The following is an 18,249-nucleotide window of genomic DNA, read 5'->3' as shown; positions in this document are numbered from 1 at the left end:
TGAAATTCTTTTTCTATAAAAGAATCATAATTTCTTCTAAATTGTTTTAGTTTTTTTCTTCACTTTTGAAATAAATCTATCTAAAGTAGCATTAATTTATGTTCTATTTGCTAATTTCTTCAGTTTTATTTGATTTCGTTAAGTAAATCCTTCCAAAATCGTAATTTATCCACTCCTAATTCACGTATATTCGGGATAAGATCTAATCTTTTTGTTGTTGTTGTTTTTTAAACCATTAATATATATCAGAAACATTTTTAAGTACTTTATATCACTTTTCACTTTACACTGTTTAACATTTTATGTTATAACTTCTTTGACAATTATCACATTACGTTCTCTATAATGTGTAAGTAAATAATGTTACTTGTTTATAACAGGAAATACTGAAGTTGTAAAGAAATGCTATTTCAAATATCTTATACTTCTTGAATAGTAAATCATTATTCAAATAAAAACATTTTAACAAATTTCTAAGTAGCATATGATGACAAAAATATGTTTCTTGAAACTATACTTGATATGTTGAAACAAGTTATACAAGTAAAAATTTATTTTGATATAATAAACCACTGTAAAAAAATGGCGGAAAACAAGGTTTTTATGGGTTCATTGACGTTTGTATTTCTTCAAAAAATATATAAAGTTAAAAGATTGTCTTAAAAGTAAATATAGACTTTCATTTAGATTACAAGTTCTCCATTTTTACTAAATAAAAACCTTAAAATATAAGTTTTATGAAAAAACTCATTACTTTTTAAATAAATGATCATTCTAATTTAATATTATTTTAAAAAGGGCACTATATTTACAAAAAAATTGTGAGAGGTTTAGTGCCATTTTTTGTTGTTGTTTTGAGTCACTGTGCGTCATTTCTGGCTGGCAAAAAAAACTTGGTTTGCAAAATATTTTCTTCACTGCGAAAGCGCGAGTTAGATATCTAGTTAATATAATTGATCTGTCTCGCAACGTTTCATAATTATCCGGGACACAAATTTTAAATTCCGAGACAAAATTTATGTCCCGATTTATAAATTTATTCCGGGACAACCTTTTCCTTTGTCTCGTTATTTTTTTCCGGGTAATTTATTGTCTCATTACGCTTTTCCCGGTTCACTTCAAGAAAACGATTCCGAGTCGTAGACGCTTACTTATCTATAGCCAATAAGTTTTTAGTCTTAGATCTGCCTTTAACATCTACTATTTCTGTTACAAAAATTGCAGTTTTTTTATTGTAATCAACTGTAACCAGAGATTTTACTCTGAACAAAAGCTTCCTATTGCGTCCTAAGTAACTAATTAATTTCTTATGAAACTAATTTGTAACTGTAATTAACAACTTAAATTATTTACTTAAATTAATTTCTACGATTTCTACCATTGGTAAAGTGAATCACTAAAATATTCCTTTTAAACTTCAATTAAAGCGTTGAGGTTTTTACAACAGAGACAAAAGAAAGTGAAAACTAAAATACTTTATTTTGTACCCATTGTTCATTGTATTATATTTCATATTATATTGTATATTTCATATACAAGAGTATACAACCCGTTAATCAAGAGCTGGCTAAGATAAATATATTCCTTAATAGTATATATATATACATCCAAATTTTATAAGCTTTTAACAGGGGCGTATAAAGACATTTTGGGAAGGGCGTAAGCACTCAGTGGTGGGTGTGACTTGTTTTTCTTGTATCTCTGTCTTTATATATTTAGGCAATAACCATTTAGAAAATATAGAAAACTTCGAAGATTGACAGCAAAATTTGAATTAAGCAGTCCATCTTTTTTGTTCATTTCTTTTTTACTTTTTTTATTTTTCTATTAAAACTTTGAACTTTTGATGAATCGTTTTCACTTTGAAAATGTCTTATAATTTCAAAGACGTTAAAAAAAGAAAGTCTTTTCACTAAACCTTTTCACATTTCACAGATATTTATACCTTAACACAAATTAAAAGTATTTTATAAAATCATCAACTTTCATTCAAATTTTTCTACTACAAAGGCCAATATTTGATCTGACCCTTAATCTAATGAAAAGTGTATAAAGTAGAATTCTTGAAATTAAAAACAAACTTAAAAATATAAGTTTTTTTAGTTGAACCATTGTTACAAAATGATTATGCTTACAATAGATCATATAAAAACTTTTGCTCCTAAATTTCAAACTGCGTTTTCTTCTCCCACGGGCGGTGTAAACAAACTTTGGGTTTTATCCCAATGACCTCTCCGCTCATGACTATCAACTCGTCAAAAGTTTCCAATGATCACGACGTCGACTTTAAATTCCATTTTTTAAAACCGTATCTACATTAGGAGAACTACGATTTCAATGAATTGACTAAAGTTATTTTTAAATATTAGGAGTGTATACAAGTTTAAAATTTTTCAATCGTTCCTCGATTTCTTCTTAAATAAACATAAATGGGACGTTGCTTTTAAATAAAAAAACAGCTGTTTTAAGCAGGTGCACACTGATTACATGTCATTAGCGAAGAGAGGGGTGTGCCAACCGCGCGGTTGATCCCACTTAGCTAATTGTCGTCGAATATCTGAGATGAGTGTCGAAGCAAAAGCGATTCCGATTATCTGAGTCAGAAACGGACGAATTAACAAACAAATTGAAATTGCATATAAAAAGTAAAGTGAAAATTAAAAAGAAGAAAAAGAAGCGAAAAGTAAAAACCTGAAGCACGGCGACACCAACCGCAATACCAGCTACGATAATGAGGTGCTCATTAAACCATTGCGAGATTCCATCGATGCATCCTCGAGTATATATCAATGTTTCGCGTTGGGCTGACTGAAAAAGGAAGAACTTTTCTATTGCAAAAAACACATTAGTTTATAGAGTTAAAAATCAGGCTGAATTATTTTAAACCATAATATATATATAATATATACAACTATAATAATATAAGCCAAATGAAAATTTAAACCAAAAAAATCATAGTATGAAATTTGCAACAGAAAATCACCGTCATTTTGGTGTCGCTCAATGCTTTGTATCCGCAAAACGTGTTGATGCGATCCTTTGTAACAAAAAAATTTATAAAATTTTTAAAATCTATCTAGAGCATTAAAATATAAATTCAAATATAGAAACACATAATATTAAAAACAAACTATGTTTAAGTTTTCTTGCATTAAAATCAATAATTTAAAAAATTAATAATTTAAAAAATAAAATAATTTAAAAAATAAAATAATTTAAAAAATATTATTATCTAAAACTTAAAATTAATAATCCAAAAAATATTGTGTGACAAAATCAGAAAAAAAAACATTTGTTTGTTTCTTTAACGAAATGTGAAAACTAAGACCTACAACTTTGCAGCAAGAGTAGGGCACAGAGCATGACTCTTGTCCAGATTGGGAGCAATTGAAATAAATATTTTTTTGCCAATCCACGTAATTTACCAAACCACAGCATTTGAACTTAACAGTAATGAAATTTCATTTAAGATAGAAAATCAATGAATATTAATAAAGCATATGAAGTCCGAAATGACATTGAATGGTTAAAAAAATATATTAAACTTACGGTTATTTGTGAAAAGTCAATTAGATTTTGTAGGTTATCATTATTTCTATAATTCACAATAGTACCTTGCAACTTGGCAGCTACTAAGGCCTGGATCTAAAAAAAATGAGTTAAATATCATAGATTTCATTTTCATTGAAAGATAATTCATAAGATAAATAATATATAATGATGATAACATTATTATATATATCTTTTTTAAATGATAAATCATTTAAAAAAGATACACAGATATATATATATATATATATATATATATATATATATATATATATATATATATATATATATATATATCTGTGTATGTGTATGTGTGTGTATGTGTATGTATGTGTATGTGCGTGTGCGTGCGTGCGCGCGCGCGCGTGTGTGTTTATCTATATTAGAGTTCACTATGAAAATAAAATTACTGTTGGGTAAAGATTCTACAAAATAACAAACTTGCCTTACGTCGAAACACAAAACCAAGCACTCCAGTCACAAGCTGTATGAAGAAGATAATTGACAGGCAAATGGAGAACTATATTTTTAAAAAATTACACTTGAAGAATACTCATTATGTCATTGCCAAGAAAATCTAAGAAACTATCAAACTTACAAACTTAAGCAAGCATATATTTTCTCTAAGTGCGCCTACACATCCACAAAATCCAAGTAGGAACATCACTACACCAACAAACAAAAAAATGAAAGCTGGATCTAAGTCCCAACCACTAAACATTGATATAGAGCTGTTTTCCTGCATGTATGCTACACGAGCCCACAAAGCAACACCACATATAAAGCATCCTATCAACTGAAATTTAATAACATACTTTTTAAATATTTATATATATAAAAATTTAATATCTTTGTAACATACGAATTTTCTTTCAAGATAGTTAGAAATAGAAAAATTTGAGAAATAGAAAATTTTGAAAAAAACCTACCCAGAAAAATACATTGAAGAAAAAGAGCAAGTATTTGATGCACAAACTCACTTCGGAATCACGCTGCCTCATTCTTTTAAATTCCAACTCATTTAGAGAATGTTTATCTTTGAAAGCTTAATAAAACTTCTATGTAATATTTAAATTTCTAAAAGTATATTATAACTTACAAACTTTGAGGTACTCATTTAGTTGAATTTATTGTAGATTAAAAAATGTACACCAAAAGAAAATTTTTACTCAAAACGTTTTGTTTGTTTTTTTTTACTTTATTTGACATTTTTCATAAAAATAAAATATAGTGAGCATTTTTATAAATCTAGTTTAACATGACACTCTTGGATTTTTTATTTACATTTTTTCTTTATTTTAATAAATTATTTACTCTTATCTATTTAACAACTCTTTTCCAAACATCAAAAATAAAAACCAATTCACAAACACAGTTCATACACCATAAAAATATCCTGCAACTAACTTCGAATGAAGGTTTCATGCCTAAAAAAAAAATATAACAAATAAATCATTACATCATTCTTTTGTAAATATTTAGATCATTTAATCTTAAATAATTTGGGAAAAGATTATTTAGGACTTCTTAAATAAGGTGCCATAGAGTGACATCTTGTTAAACAACTGTTACATTAGGATTCTCTGCAGATGATACTCTTTTATTACTTTAACATCTTGATGGAATATTTCAGCTAGATTTAAATAATTTGCTCATATTGCACCTTAGTTGTAAGGATTTCTAGAAGAATCATTAGGTCAACACTCTAATGATGCTCTTAATAATTTTCAGGATTATTACCAAAAATATTTATTACAATTTCAACTAAGACATCCCAAGCACCACTCTCAACTCTCAAAAACTGTTTTCAGTTTTAATTACAAAGAACTGGTAAAGATTCACAAGTATAATTAAAACAATCCATTTTTACTAAAGCCTTAATTCAATGCTTTATAATCTTAGCTTGCTGTGGAGTAATGGAAAAAAGAATTAACTTTTAACCTTTTACTGATGTTCCCATGGGAATACCACAAAAAGATGATATAAAAGTTAACTTATATTTCATATTTTCACATATAAAATAATATTTTTAAAATTTCCTAAAAAACACAAAATCTTGGAGTTTTGATGTACTGGAGTAAGTACAGTTTTTTACGGAATATTTTAGGTCATAAGTATCACTTTTTCAATTATATTTAAAATACACAAACTATTTCTGGGGTCAGGCAGTATAAGTTTAAACTCACAGAAAAGAAATTTTTAAAAACTGCTTTTTTTAATAATTTTAAAATAACTTTTAGCTCTGCTCTTTTCACAATAAAATATTCTGACAAATATTCAAATTCCATTAACAAATTTAACAGCAGTAAAAGGAAGAAGTGAACCATTGAAAATTTAGACAGCATTTCTGATATTCTTTGCAACTGATCTAAAACTTTCTTGACACCGTTCTTTCAGAAAAACAGAGCTTCCTAGAGTGATTGATCATTTAAAGTCCAGTTTACCTATTTTAGAAAAAAGATTTGAGTTTTTGCTCATAATGTTGGCTTTGAAGCCTTCTTTTCTTTGTGCCTTTGATTTTGCTCATTCAATTCAAATTCTTAGTTATTTTATTGAAAGTTTAAATGAAATAGTGATTAAATCTCTACATCATCTCTACAGATAGTAATTTTGCCTCTTGCAGCACATCAGCATGATCACAAAAATAAGTAATCAAGAAAGTAAATAAACTTAAAATAATTTTATTTTTTATTTAATTTTAAAATAATTTCTAAAGTAATTTTTTTCTCTTGAAAAAAATTACTTTAGAAATTAATATATATATATATATAATTTTAGATTGCTAATTGAAAAATGAAACAAAGTAAAGGAAAATAGTGAAATAAACAAAAATAAGTGAACAAAAATAGTGTCAATAGAACTAAAAACAAGTTTAAAATTTTTATTAAAAGATTTAGAATGTTAATTTTTATCAACACTTTTTTATTTCAACTTTTATTTTTTATTTATTAACTATTTAATGTCTGCAAAAATGATATATAATAAAAAAAAAAGTATAATCATTTACCTTTGAAAGGTCCATATTGAAGCAGCAGATAGCAAAACTTCTAAAATCACCATAATTAGGAGTATAGCACATAGTACAACTTCAACCCGTAAGCTAAAAAAATGTTAATGAAAGAAAGATAGACATTTTTTTATTTATTAAGAAATTAAAGCCTATATATATATATATATATATATATATATATATATATATATATATATATATATATATATATATATATATATATATATATATATATATATATATATATATATATATATATATATATATATATATATATATATATATAGGCTTTAATACAAAATTAATATTTTAAATATTCATAAACAACCAATATTGTAGACGACTATCAATTGTTATAAGCAAATAGATGATTTGGTTGTTTGTAGAAAAAAATTTCTTTTGAATTTCATTATGAAAAAAAAGTTGAAAAAAACTTACACATAGGTTTGCCAGAGTATGAGATATAATTGTGAAACTAAGATTGGCAATGCTAGTATAACAGACCAAATCAATGTTTGTTTTCGTTCTCCAAGATTTCCTTTATAACCTGACAAAAAAATAGTTTTGAAAATCCTACACATAAATAAGAACTTGCAAATCTCTCTAGGAAAAACAGTTTTATGAAAAAGAAATTACACTGTCAAATATATTAACAATATGCAAACGTTATTTCATTTATCAATTAAGAATTTTAAAACCCAAATAATTGATATAAAAAAAAAAGGCAAATAAAAAGCTTTAAAGGAAACCATGAAATAATTGACTCAAGGCCAATAAATAGAAGAATTATTTTAGAAAAAGGGGTCAGATAATATAAATACTTTGTTCACATTATAGCTTAATTGGGACCAGAAAAGTATAAAAATAATGATGCCAAGTGCACTAATCTCAATGTAAGTTTCAAAGAGCTACAATCTTATTTTTATCATTATAAATAGCTCACTCCAAAACAAATGCCAGATATATTGATTTATTTTAAATTATGAAACACTCATAAAAATGTATTCCACCATTGTGTTTGTGTTATTTGAAAGCAATGCTATGGAAAGGCAATGATTTCACCAACAAGTGATTTGGAGCTTCAAAATGAGTGTGCAACAAAAACCTTGCATTTTCTGCAGTACTGCTGTTAATTGGCTGCAAGTTACAAATTGGTAATCTACTTGATAATATCTTGGTCTATTGAAAAACGTTAACTTTTACTGTAAAAAAAGGTTCATCTTTTACATAAAACATAAATTCCATCCAGCAAATGCAGCAAAAAGAGCCTACGAAACTATGATTTTCTGTTGCTGACGATGGAGTGGAACAGTAAGCATTCACTACAATAAGTTAATAAAAACTTTTCTTTTTAAACTTCTGTTTTTTCCTATTTTTAAGATTTTAATGCATTTGTACTCATTTCCAATCTTATTAGTTTTACCTTAATTCAAATGCTTATCTTTTTTTTTACACAAAATCTGATAGCAATATTGATTTGTAATAATGATAATTATAAGTGTATACTTACTTAAGTCCAAAAGCATTTATTTAAAGGGACTCAAAAAAATTAAAGTTCTCCTGTTATTATCACTGTAAGAAATATTACATTGTACTACAAATTATGCACATGGAGCTAAAAAAGTTGTTATATCAGAAAATTTACATTGAACTTTAAAAATACAAAATATGATTCTTTTCAAGATTAACTTTATCACAATATTTTCTTTTCCTATTAAAAAAAATTGTATCTAATGAAGGTATTTAATTTATATAAATAGAAGTCAACTGAGAGGTGTCTTATGCTTATGTTATGTGCTAAAGACGCCTCTTTAGCATGTAAAATAAGCATCCTTATTTAATAGTAAACCAACTAGAGAAGTAGCACATGAGAATGAGTATTTAAGACAATCAAGATACTTTTAGGTTATAAGGGAGAAAATGCAAGCAAAAGCACATTAACAATAAGGTTTGCATTATATATTTGGATATTTAATGGTTATCTGAACTTGTAATAGTTATGCTACTTTACATTTGGAGTTAAAGTTTGGGAAAGTTTTTTTTTCTTTAAAATGATATGTATTTTCAGTCAAATAAAAATTTATTTTACTTAAAATACATAAAATTTTAAAAATTGTTTCTATGGCTAAGATTAGTTATCAGATTGTTAAAAGGTTTTAAAAAAATGAATTGACTTTTGATGTATACCAATATATATGTTCTTGTCAAAAATATGGATGTGAAAAAATGTAATGCCATGTGAAAATTTTCAGAGAACACATATTTAAAGACAAAGTTGTTAAAAATAGGGAAATATGAAGTTCCAAAGAAGGTAAAACTCTAAATTATTTAGTATAGTTAAATTTAAAGATATAGCTTTTAGTCACACATGTCACTGGACCAAATTTCATGTAAAGGTTAAAGCATCTTTCGGTGCATCTCTTTTGTTGAGTTTCTTCAATTTTATGTTTAGAAAACAAAACTTAAGCAATAGAATTTAAGGTTGCGTTACTAAATAAACTAATAAGCTGTAAATGTGATTCTCCTCGGTTGCACTCAGTTAGCTAAAGAAATATGTTGCCTCTTGAATTGAGGCATAGAACCATAATTTTTGTATAGTATGAAATCATTCTTTAGAAAAATTTAGTTAAAGATGATTACAAACTGTAAAAATTTTATGTGTACTTACAGAACTTTTATTTGCATTATTTGCATAGTAGAAAGATCTATCATTATCTTAATTTAAAAAAAAAACCAAGTAACATCCTATTAAATTAAACAAAATTCACAGGTGTGTATAAAGTAATCCACCTCATGTTCTTGAAAGGCCCTCACTAATGTCCTAACAAAACATTAATATAAATATTCATATGTTATGAAAACTTTAAAAACAGCACTTACCAAAAAAAAGTCTAAACATCTCAATGATGCCAATTAAAGCAAGGAGAACAATCTCAAGACTCAAAGTTCCACCAGTGTCAGGATATGGTAAAACTATGCCTGCATAAAAGAAAGTCAGGATACGGTAAAACTATGCCTGCATAAAAGAAATCTAAAGTTCTTAATGTGTTTAATTAATGCAATAATAATGCATTATTATTATTGCATTAATTAAACGCATTATTCATTGCTATATTACAGTAATGAAACTATTTACTGTAATAAACTTACCTAATAATGTTATGTAAAAATGCTGAAATATTTTTATGTAAAAAACTTATTGCAGTAATAGAGTAATTAAATTTTTTACACTACCTTTATAAATATACAGAAGTAGTTCACAAAGCCAGTAAAATCCAAAGAAATAAACATTCAAATGAAGAAGGATCTGAAGCGGAAGCGAAGAAAGCTACCATTTAGTTAAGTGAAATTTTTTATAATCTGCAAAGATAAAATTTTGCTTGGAGAGAACTGACAACTTTAGAGTAAGATAAAACTAACCAAGTTATGCATTTCATGGTTTTAGTCTCTCAACTTAATTTCTTTTTTAACCCTCTCAATTTATTCTATTTAAATCTGCCAGTCAGGGTTTATTATTTGCTCAGATATACTGAAGTTTTATTATATCAAATAAAATTGTACTTTAATTTAAAAAGCGTTATTAATACAGATTGTGGTGTTAATGCTTTTATCAGGTCCATACAACAGTTTTTTGTTTGCATGTAATTTTTGATTTGATTCTCAATTCTTTACTTTTCTAATTGCAAGTAGTATTACATTTGTTGCTCTCAATTTATAAGAACTGAATTGAATGACTGCACTTACACAATACTGTACAAAGCAGTTTACATTCATGATCTTTAAGCCTAGAACTCTGCATCGAGCTATTCAAAAACTGCCACTTGGATGCTGTAGAGTCATCCATTTCACATTATGCAACAATCCAAGAGAAATAGTACATGGAGATACCAGCAAAGTTGAACAGTAGTTTCTTTTAATGTTAAGGCTTGAGAAATATTTTCACTATATTTTGAGCAAAACTTGATGAGTGAATAAGTTTTTTGCTAAGGTTTTCTTGATGCTACCATTGAGTACATAGTCTTGACTAAAGATTATGTAATCTGCGTAAATTTAACTAGGATTATGGCCTAACAATTATGCAGTAGCTGCTAAATTGCTACTGTTTACATTTGGAAACTACATTAAGTACTCCACCAACTAACCAGATACCACATTTACTCTTTGGAACTTCTGAATCGCTAATTGTAGTTCTCATCTATAAGTAAAACACAATAACATATCCATCAGCTTAGATTGCTTAGTTTAAAATAGTTACTAAGGTGTACATATCTGTATTTTAATTATCTTTTTTAACAAAAGTGCCACATAAATACAGCAATTAAATCAGTAGGCTATAACATAAAATTTGTGTATTATTTTATTGGCTGACAGACTGGCATGCCTTATAAGGCATAGCCCTTTGTTTTTTGGTTTTCAAATGTCATATTTTTTCAGCAACATTTAAAATAACTTATGTTTTAATCTACTAAAACACTGAGTTTGAACTGTATGAAGCATAATCATCCATATTGAAATACTTTAAATCCTGAATAGCAGACAGAGAACAAACTCTTTTGGATTAAATTTTTTTCATAGGCCTTACTCTGGACTCATGACCATGAGTAACCTCTAAACATTAGGATTTTAAACTTACAGTTGATGTTATAGGAAACAAGTTTATGAGGAAAAATTTAAAAGTAAAATATGAATTTCATTTTATATGCCACATGAATATTTAAATAAAAGATTAATATAGGTAAATTAGAGAAGCTAAGAATATGGAAAAAGACACAGTTTTCCTTAGAGACCAGCTGGGAATAAAAAAGGAAGGCTGGGAGGTGTGAACTAGAGATTCCAGTATTCTATTATTAGCTTAACTGATTGTTAACCAAGAACTACTAGAGCAAGGAAGACTCACTAACCAAGAACTTCCATATAGACACTTCCATAGCTGTCTATATCGTAGTACTGTTATGGTAACACTTGGTTATCAATGATCTCACTGCAATAGTAATTAATAATGATCTTAAAAAATGATTGATATTCTACTTCAAACTAAATTTTGAAAATTGATGAAAGAAAATTGAAGACTTTGAACTTTAAAACATTTATTTTTTAAAAACCTTTAATTTTAGTTAGAAAAAATTAGATTTGAAGTTATTTTTATTTTCTTTTTTGTTTTTTTTTTTATGTCATTTATTTTCTTATTCTTTATTTTACATCTTTTATATTATTTTATATTATTTATTTTTCATTTACATTTTTATTTTTTTATTATTTATTTTTATTTGTTATTTTTAGGCATTTTTTAGTATGTTTATTCATAGTTCAAAACACCTTTTTAGGAAAGAGTTGGTTTGCATCATTTATAAAAAGTCAATAAAAACAGTTTTGTAATTGTATTAAATTCACCAAAAAAAAGTCTGGAACAATTTTCCATCAAAATTTTTAGTACAAAACATGGATTTCCTGAGAAAATAAACTGTAACACAATTTAAAATTTTTACATAACCCTATTTTGAACAACCTTAAATTATTCATCGTACTCTTAAAAGTCATCTTCTTAAGAAAAGAACATTCTTAATTTGGCAGGTGCTGAGGTCAGAATGCCTTTTTGCTTCTTTAGTGTGTACTTTTTAGTAGATAATTTTACCCATCAAATCAACCCCCTTTCTTTTTTGCAAATAGTTAAATCAGATATTGTATGTAGTGAAAAATCTCTCATTTATTTATTCAATCTTTTAATTTATTAGAAAACATAAATATATATTTGTTTAAAAATAATTTTAAAATGAAAAGATACATCTACTACTAACTTTCTTTTCCCTGCAAAAAAAAAAACAAAAAAAAAACAAGTTCTTTGTTATCCATATGTTCTTGTGTATGTATAAAATATTTTAATCCATATACAGCTGAGCCTGTACTTTTAACACAGTAATGTGAGTTTTATGCATACAAATTGTCTTTAAAAATCTCATAATCTTTCTTAAAACAATTTATCAAAAAACATGTTTTTCATGCATCTAAAAATAGTAGATTAAGGTGCATAAATTTTATCATTTATACTGTTGCAACATGATTTAATTTCTACTGTTGCAACATGATTTATTTTCTACTGTTGCAACATGATTTCCATAATTGAAAGAATTTTGTAAAAAATCTAAATCTTTTTCAAACTTTGATGATAATTGTTACATAATATTAGTTGTCTGGGCAAAAATATTTAGTGTTATCACATAAAAAGCAAAAAAGGGTAAATCTTGAGAAAGTTTTTAAAAAGATTGAAACTGATGATGAAATACAAATTACAAATAGATAACATATAGAAATCCTGACATATAGAATTGACATATAGAAATTCTAAACTTGGTTTTACCTGATGCATTCAGAGTTTTACATAAATCAATATAACAGCAATAAATTAATGTTGCAATTTTTTTTTTTTATTTTTCATCATTATTATTTTTGCAAATTTTTATCTTAATAAGTGTTTATAAAATATTTTGCTACTATTAATGCCAAAATCTGGAGGGGTTAGGGTTAGGGCCAACATGCTGCAAAAACTCTTAAAACAAATTAAATCAGATATTTAAGTTATTAGTAGCTGAAAATACGTAATTTATTCTAAAAACAATTTTAGATAATGCTGTACTTTAATTGTGGGATGTGTTTTTTAAGAAGCAGAATTCTGTAGGAACCTTAGTATTTAGTAAAAAGTTAATAAATTTTTTTCAGCCTGAACTATAAATAAATTTCTTTAGCAGCTTTTTTAGAACATTGAAACAAAACAAAAAGCTGTGTGTGTCTGTGTGTGAGTGTGAGTGTGTGTGTGTGTGTGTGTGTGTGTGTGTGTGTGTGTGTGTGTGTGTGTCTGTGTCTGTGTCTGTGTCTGTGTGTCTGTGTGTCTGTGTCTGTGTTTGCAAGTGTAAAATTTTTAATTCACCTGCATTAGTTGACTGTGGAAGTGATGCTGGCTTTTTAGAACTTGATGGAAAAGTGTTAGTTGAAGAACTTTGAACTCCTTGTTCTCCTGAGTTCATTTTTATTTTATTTGATTTTCCAACTCTTTAAATATAAAAAACTTTCTTTATTAATTTATATATAACATAAGCAAATAAATAATCGCAGCTAAATCAAAAAGTTGTATTTTGGCAAACACTACGTGCATATGTCAAAATTTATTTTAGTAGTTTTTAACTAATTAATCGAAATGAGTTTACTAAGGCTTTTGAAAACGCCAGAACTTTGGATCAGATAAAGACGTTAAATAGAGTTTGGTAAGTGAATATTCATTCACTTACCAAAATAATATTCATTCACTTACAATAGTTTCACCTTCTAAATCCTACCAGTTTTCCTTAAAACTCAAATTTTGGACAGACCTGGTTTCTTAAAACGGGCCTTGTTTCTCCAATATTTAGGAGAAAAACTAATTGTATGCAAAATAGTTACAAAAGCCTGGAAAGCTTAATACGGAGTAGGTACAAACGGCGGGGCGGGGCGGATCAGCGGAGCGGATCATTCAAGTGACAAGGCACTTTTAATAGTTAAATTTCTGCTAACGAATTCAAGCTGAACAAACATGTTGCTAAATTTTTTTATGATGACTTTTTAGTAAATGGCTGTGCCTGTTTTGATAGGTAGCATAAAGCACCTTAAAATAGAGGTTATTGCAAATCTTATCGCCAAGAGCAATAATGAAGATAGAACAACTACGCTCAACAATCCTAAGGCAGGCGAAGTTTATGTCATACAAGTGAATCATGAAAAAGGTTAGGCAGCAATATTTCAGTGCACTTGTATAGTATTTGTATTTTTAAAATATATTTGTATACTAAAATAGTATAATGTAGTAAATAGCATAGTTTTTGGATTATACTAGTAAAAATCAATTACGATGCCTAAAGTAAAGTTAGACTTTAAAGAAGTTATACCTGTAATCTACAATGTAGACTGTAGCCTACATGTAGTCTACAAGACTGTATATAGCTTTGTTTCTTTTAATATGTTTAAAGTAAAATCTAACTTTACTTAGGCATAGTTTATCTTTTACTTAAGGCTATGCTACAGTAAAGCAAGATATCTTATTAATAAATATGAAAGGACTTCTAAATGTCATTTAATATTATATTGAATATTTTCAAGATGTCATTTAATATGCAACATTTTTTTGAAGCTAAAAATTGTCTTTCCTATTATAATTTATTTGAAGATTTATTTATTATTGTAAAATGGCTCCATAACAAACTTACATGCTTGTGTCTATTTTATATTATGTCAGTGTAAGACATGCTATAGAAAATAATCTGCAGGTTTTTAAATGACCTTTTTTATACATGCTGTTTAAAAGTATCTGTGTTATGATTTTAAAATGTGAGCACCAATGTGCTTTCATTGTACTTGCCTAAAAACAATCATAAATTATAACAATATAGTTACTGCTATATTATTAAAAATATCATTATAATTTAGTAGTAGTATATAAAATGTGTATTATTATTATAATTATAATTATAGTTTATTAGTAGTATATATAATTTAGTAGTAGTATATAAAATATGATTTAGTAGTAGTATATAAAGTGAGTTTCTAATTCACTCGCTGTTAACACATAGCTATGTGTTAACAGCGAGTGAATTAGAAACTCACTTTGACAACTCACTTTTGATAATATAGGTATATATTAATAAAAAGAATAAAAAATTTAAACAAAAACTACTTAGAAGACTTAAGACCAAAAGTAATTTTTGTTTAAATTTTTTATACTTTTTATTAGTATTAAAAATTTTTATTACTATTAAAACTCATTAAGTTAATTTTTTTAATGCTAAATATTTGTCTAATTTGTTCTTGAAACTGTTTACATTTGTTGGCAATGTTGAGGTGTTAGCCAGGAATATATTTTATGATAAACAGAAATATATCTATAATCCCGGTTCAAAGCCCTCATGTAACCCAAACTTCTAGCCCTAAAATGGGTGAGACATATTTTCAAAGTTATAACTTTTCAAAACTTTTTTATAAAATTAAACTTATAATTTTGCAATCAAAATGAAATTATAATATTTTTTCTTTTTTTGATAGAGAATTATCTCTAACGCAGATAAGACTAAATTTTTTTCAGGGAATCCTTATCGCAAAAATCTAGATCTTCCTATATTTATGAACAGTAATGTACTAAATGAGTCATCTACCCTTTGACTTCTAGGATCAAATCTTACTTCTGATCTTAACCATCTGCTAAGGTTGTATCTCTTTACCATGCTTGCTACTTTATTACTCCTGATTCTATTCTTTATCTCTGTAAATCTCTATTAGTTATAGTACCAAAAAAACATAGAACTTACATCAATGAGGACCTCAAAGGTATTATTAATTAGTATGATTAGTCAACAAAAAGTTCAATAACATTGTTGGTTTAACAATAAACGCAGATTAATTACTACCTAGGTAGCAATAAATTTATGTTTATTGCTGATAATAAAGTTAGATTAAGGTATTAGTTAACTTTATTATCAATCTTAATTAATATATTGTCAATATCATTATTCAATTTATTTTAGATATTATTACATATATGTTCAACATAAATATTATTTATTAATATGTTATTGTTCTAACTATATTATCAATCTAAATTTATTACTATATCAATCTTAATCATTCCACTAATACATCAAACTTTGCCATGTTTAAATTGACTATTTGCTTGCTTAATCGTTTATCTTAAAATAAATAACTTTTATGACAAATGCCCTGATGTTACTATGTAGTTTAACATGAGTGCAGTTTTTGCCCTCATGCTATGCACATTTTGTGACATAAGGGCAGATTCGTAAGATGAGAACATTCTGTGTAACTTAATATTGTTACACAGGCAAAATATTGTAACATGAGGGCAAAATTTGTAGCGCCAGAGCTAGGCAAATCGTAAAATGAGGCCAACTAAGATTACTACTACTACTATACTACTACTACTACTACCACTACCACTACCACTACCACTACTACTACTAAAAAAAAAAAAAGAGGTATTGAATTTTGGAAACTTTAAACCCATTGGGAATTCTACAGTATACTCGGTGCCATTTGGCTAATGATTAGGCTAGCTAACACCCTGAATATGTTCCATAAATTTTCTGTTTTGTTTATAAGGAATTTGTACCTTGGTATAAACTTGGTTTGTTCTCAGCTGTATTTTTTATTATTACCTCTGCATGTTTTGAACTTTGTTTGTTTGCTTATATTTTTTCTCTTTTTACTCAACAATTTTGGTTGTCCTGATTACTGTCACTTAATTTATATGATGTGAAGTTGTTCTCCATGTATAAAGCAATTTCAATAATTCCAGCAATTTCCACCTTTTTGCCTGCCATATCTATTTTTATTTTATACTGTGGAACCTACTAACTATACAATTGATGAGTTGTTAAATCATGCTCTTTTTAGTTCACACAAAAGTTTAAATTCTCCTTATTTGTTACCAAGTGATGTTGCATGTAAATATTGTGGTTGTTTATTGTATATGCAATGTATATGTGTGTGTATATATAAATATATATTATTATTATTATTATTTTTTTTTAGACGATTGGCGGGCAGATGGGTATAGGTGGAAGCAAAATGGTTCCAGTAAAATTCCTTGGGCTTTGCCACTTTATACAAAGATCCATTTTGCCACAGTTATGCCAACAGGAATTTCAAATGATTTCCAGAAGTTTGTGTACTGTGACCTGAGTCGGACAGATCTTGTTGTTATCCATTACATCGGTAACCACAAACTTGCAGTTTTAGTTCCTCATGGTAAATATATCTTGCATTTTGATAATGGTTTTTGTTTTTCTTTTAAAAGTTTTACGTAAGTTTACTACTAAATAAAACCTACTTTAAATAAAATCTTTTAATAATATATTTAATTAAAATTCATGTTGTGTAGCCCCCTCTCTTTTTCATTCCAAACTTTGCTTTGAGTTTTTTTTACACTGTCAAGTAACATTTTGTTTTTAAGCAATAAACATTCACTCTGGCCGATGACAACAGTAGGCGGATTACCTGATATAAATCGGCGGATCACGTTTTTTTTTGTAGAACAATCATTAAACTTTACAGAGTTTCACCAACTCTTCACATAAATAAGTGATAAAGCGTTAGAAGAAAAGTTAAATACAACTGAGAAAAGATGTAAACGCGAAGACTCGTAAATGATAAAGCGATAATAAGAAAAATTAAAAACAACGATCAGAAAAGACACATACAAGATGACTCGTCCACTCTTCACATCAATAAATGATAAAGCAAAAAGAAGTTAAAAGTTAAAAAACAACAACCGAGAAAAGACGTAAACATGAAGACTCATCAACCTGCCATATAAATAAATGAAAAGATATCGCAACTGGAAAACAAGCAAAAACTATAAAAGCTCAAAAAAAAGAAAGAATCTAGGAAGTTGGAGTTTTTGTTAGAAGAAGAGATTTAAAGAGGATTTTAAGAGAAAAGAATTTTTAAGAGATTTAAAGAGGATTTTTAAAAAGAAAAAGAATTTTGTGATAAGAAGAGTATTTTGATGAATAAGCAGTTTAATAAGCAGTTGAATAAAAGAATTTCAAGTAAGATTTTGTTTTTAAGCAATAAACATTCACTCTGGCCGATGACAACAGTAGGCGGATCACCTGATATAAATCGGCGGATCACGTTTTTATTTTGTAGAACAA

The 18,249-nt window shown here is 27.1% G+C and overlaps 3 protein-coding genes across 5 annotated transcripts; 1 reads left to right on the top strand and 2 right to left on the bottom strand.

The window, feature by feature from the left end:
* Window positions 1-2,081: 2,081 nt before the first annotated feature.
* Window positions 2,082-4,650, bottom strand: LOC149876777 (tetraspanin-5-like). Its single transcript, XM_090075092.1, has 8 exons — window positions 4,479-4,650; window positions 4,148-4,345; window positions 3,995-4,069; window positions 3,550-3,645; window positions 3,333-3,443; window positions 2,984-3,037; window positions 2,692-2,808; window positions 2,082-2,594 (listed from the first exon to the last, which is right to left on the bottom strand). Exons 1-8 carry the CDS (start codon window positions 4,548-4,550, stop codon window positions 2,484-2,486), a joined length of 834 nt encoding a protein of 277 aa, XP_089931218.1. The 5' UTR covers window positions 4,551-4,650; the 3' UTR covers window positions 2,082-2,483.
* Window positions 4,651-4,868: 218 nt separating this feature from the next.
* LOC149876776 (transmembrane protein 216-like) lies at window positions 4,869-13,946 on the bottom strand. Of its 3 annotated transcripts, none has more exons than XM_090075093.1 (8): window positions 13,863-13,946; window positions 13,482-13,603; window positions 12,342-12,364; window positions 9,794-9,887; window positions 9,440-9,538; window positions 6,998-7,106; window positions 6,557-6,649; window positions 4,869-4,976 (listed from the first exon to the last, which is right to left on the bottom strand). In XM_090075093.1, exons 2-8 carry the CDS (start codon window positions 13,576-13,578, stop codon window positions 4,952-4,954), a joined length of 540 nt encoding a protein of 179 aa, XP_089931219.1. In that variant the 5' UTR covers window positions 13,579-13,603; window positions 13,863-13,946; the 3' UTR covers window positions 4,869-4,951. The 3 variants fall into 3 exon arrangements, with proteins under 3 accessions (XP_089931219.1, XP_089931220.1, XP_089931221.1); XM_090075094.1 differs by having other exon boundaries at window positions 13,874-13,928; XM_090075095.1 differs by lacking the exons at window positions 12,342-12,364; window positions 13,863-13,946 and having other exon boundaries at window positions 9,794-10,754; window positions 13,482-13,606.
* Window positions 13,947-14,036: 90 nt separating this feature from the next.
* On the top strand, window positions 14,037-18,085 carry LOC149876775 (uncharacterized). The gene is made up of 3 exons (XM_090074965.1): window positions 14,037-14,310; window positions 17,126-17,341; window positions 17,547-18,085. Exons 1-3 carry the CDS (start codon window positions 14,157-14,159, stop codon window positions 17,570-17,572), a joined length of 396 nt encoding a protein of 131 aa, XP_089931091.1. The 5' UTR covers window positions 14,037-14,156; the 3' UTR covers window positions 17,573-18,085.
* The last annotated feature ends 164 nt before the right edge of the window (window positions 18,086-18,249 follow it).

This window comes from Hydra viridissima, unplaced genomic scaffold (assembly GCF_058129835.1).
Source record: "Hydra viridissima isolate aposymbiotic clone 2 unplaced genomic scaffold, HvirCarnegie_v1 scaffold_18, whole genome shotgun sequence".
In the NCBI taxonomy this organism is placed as follows: domain Eukaryota; kingdom Metazoa; phylum Cnidaria; class Hydrozoa; order Anthoathecata; family Hydridae; genus Hydra; species Hydra viridissima.
The sequence above is the reverse complement of the archived record's forward strand: the minus strand, read 5'-3'. Positions and strand labels throughout refer to the sequence as shown.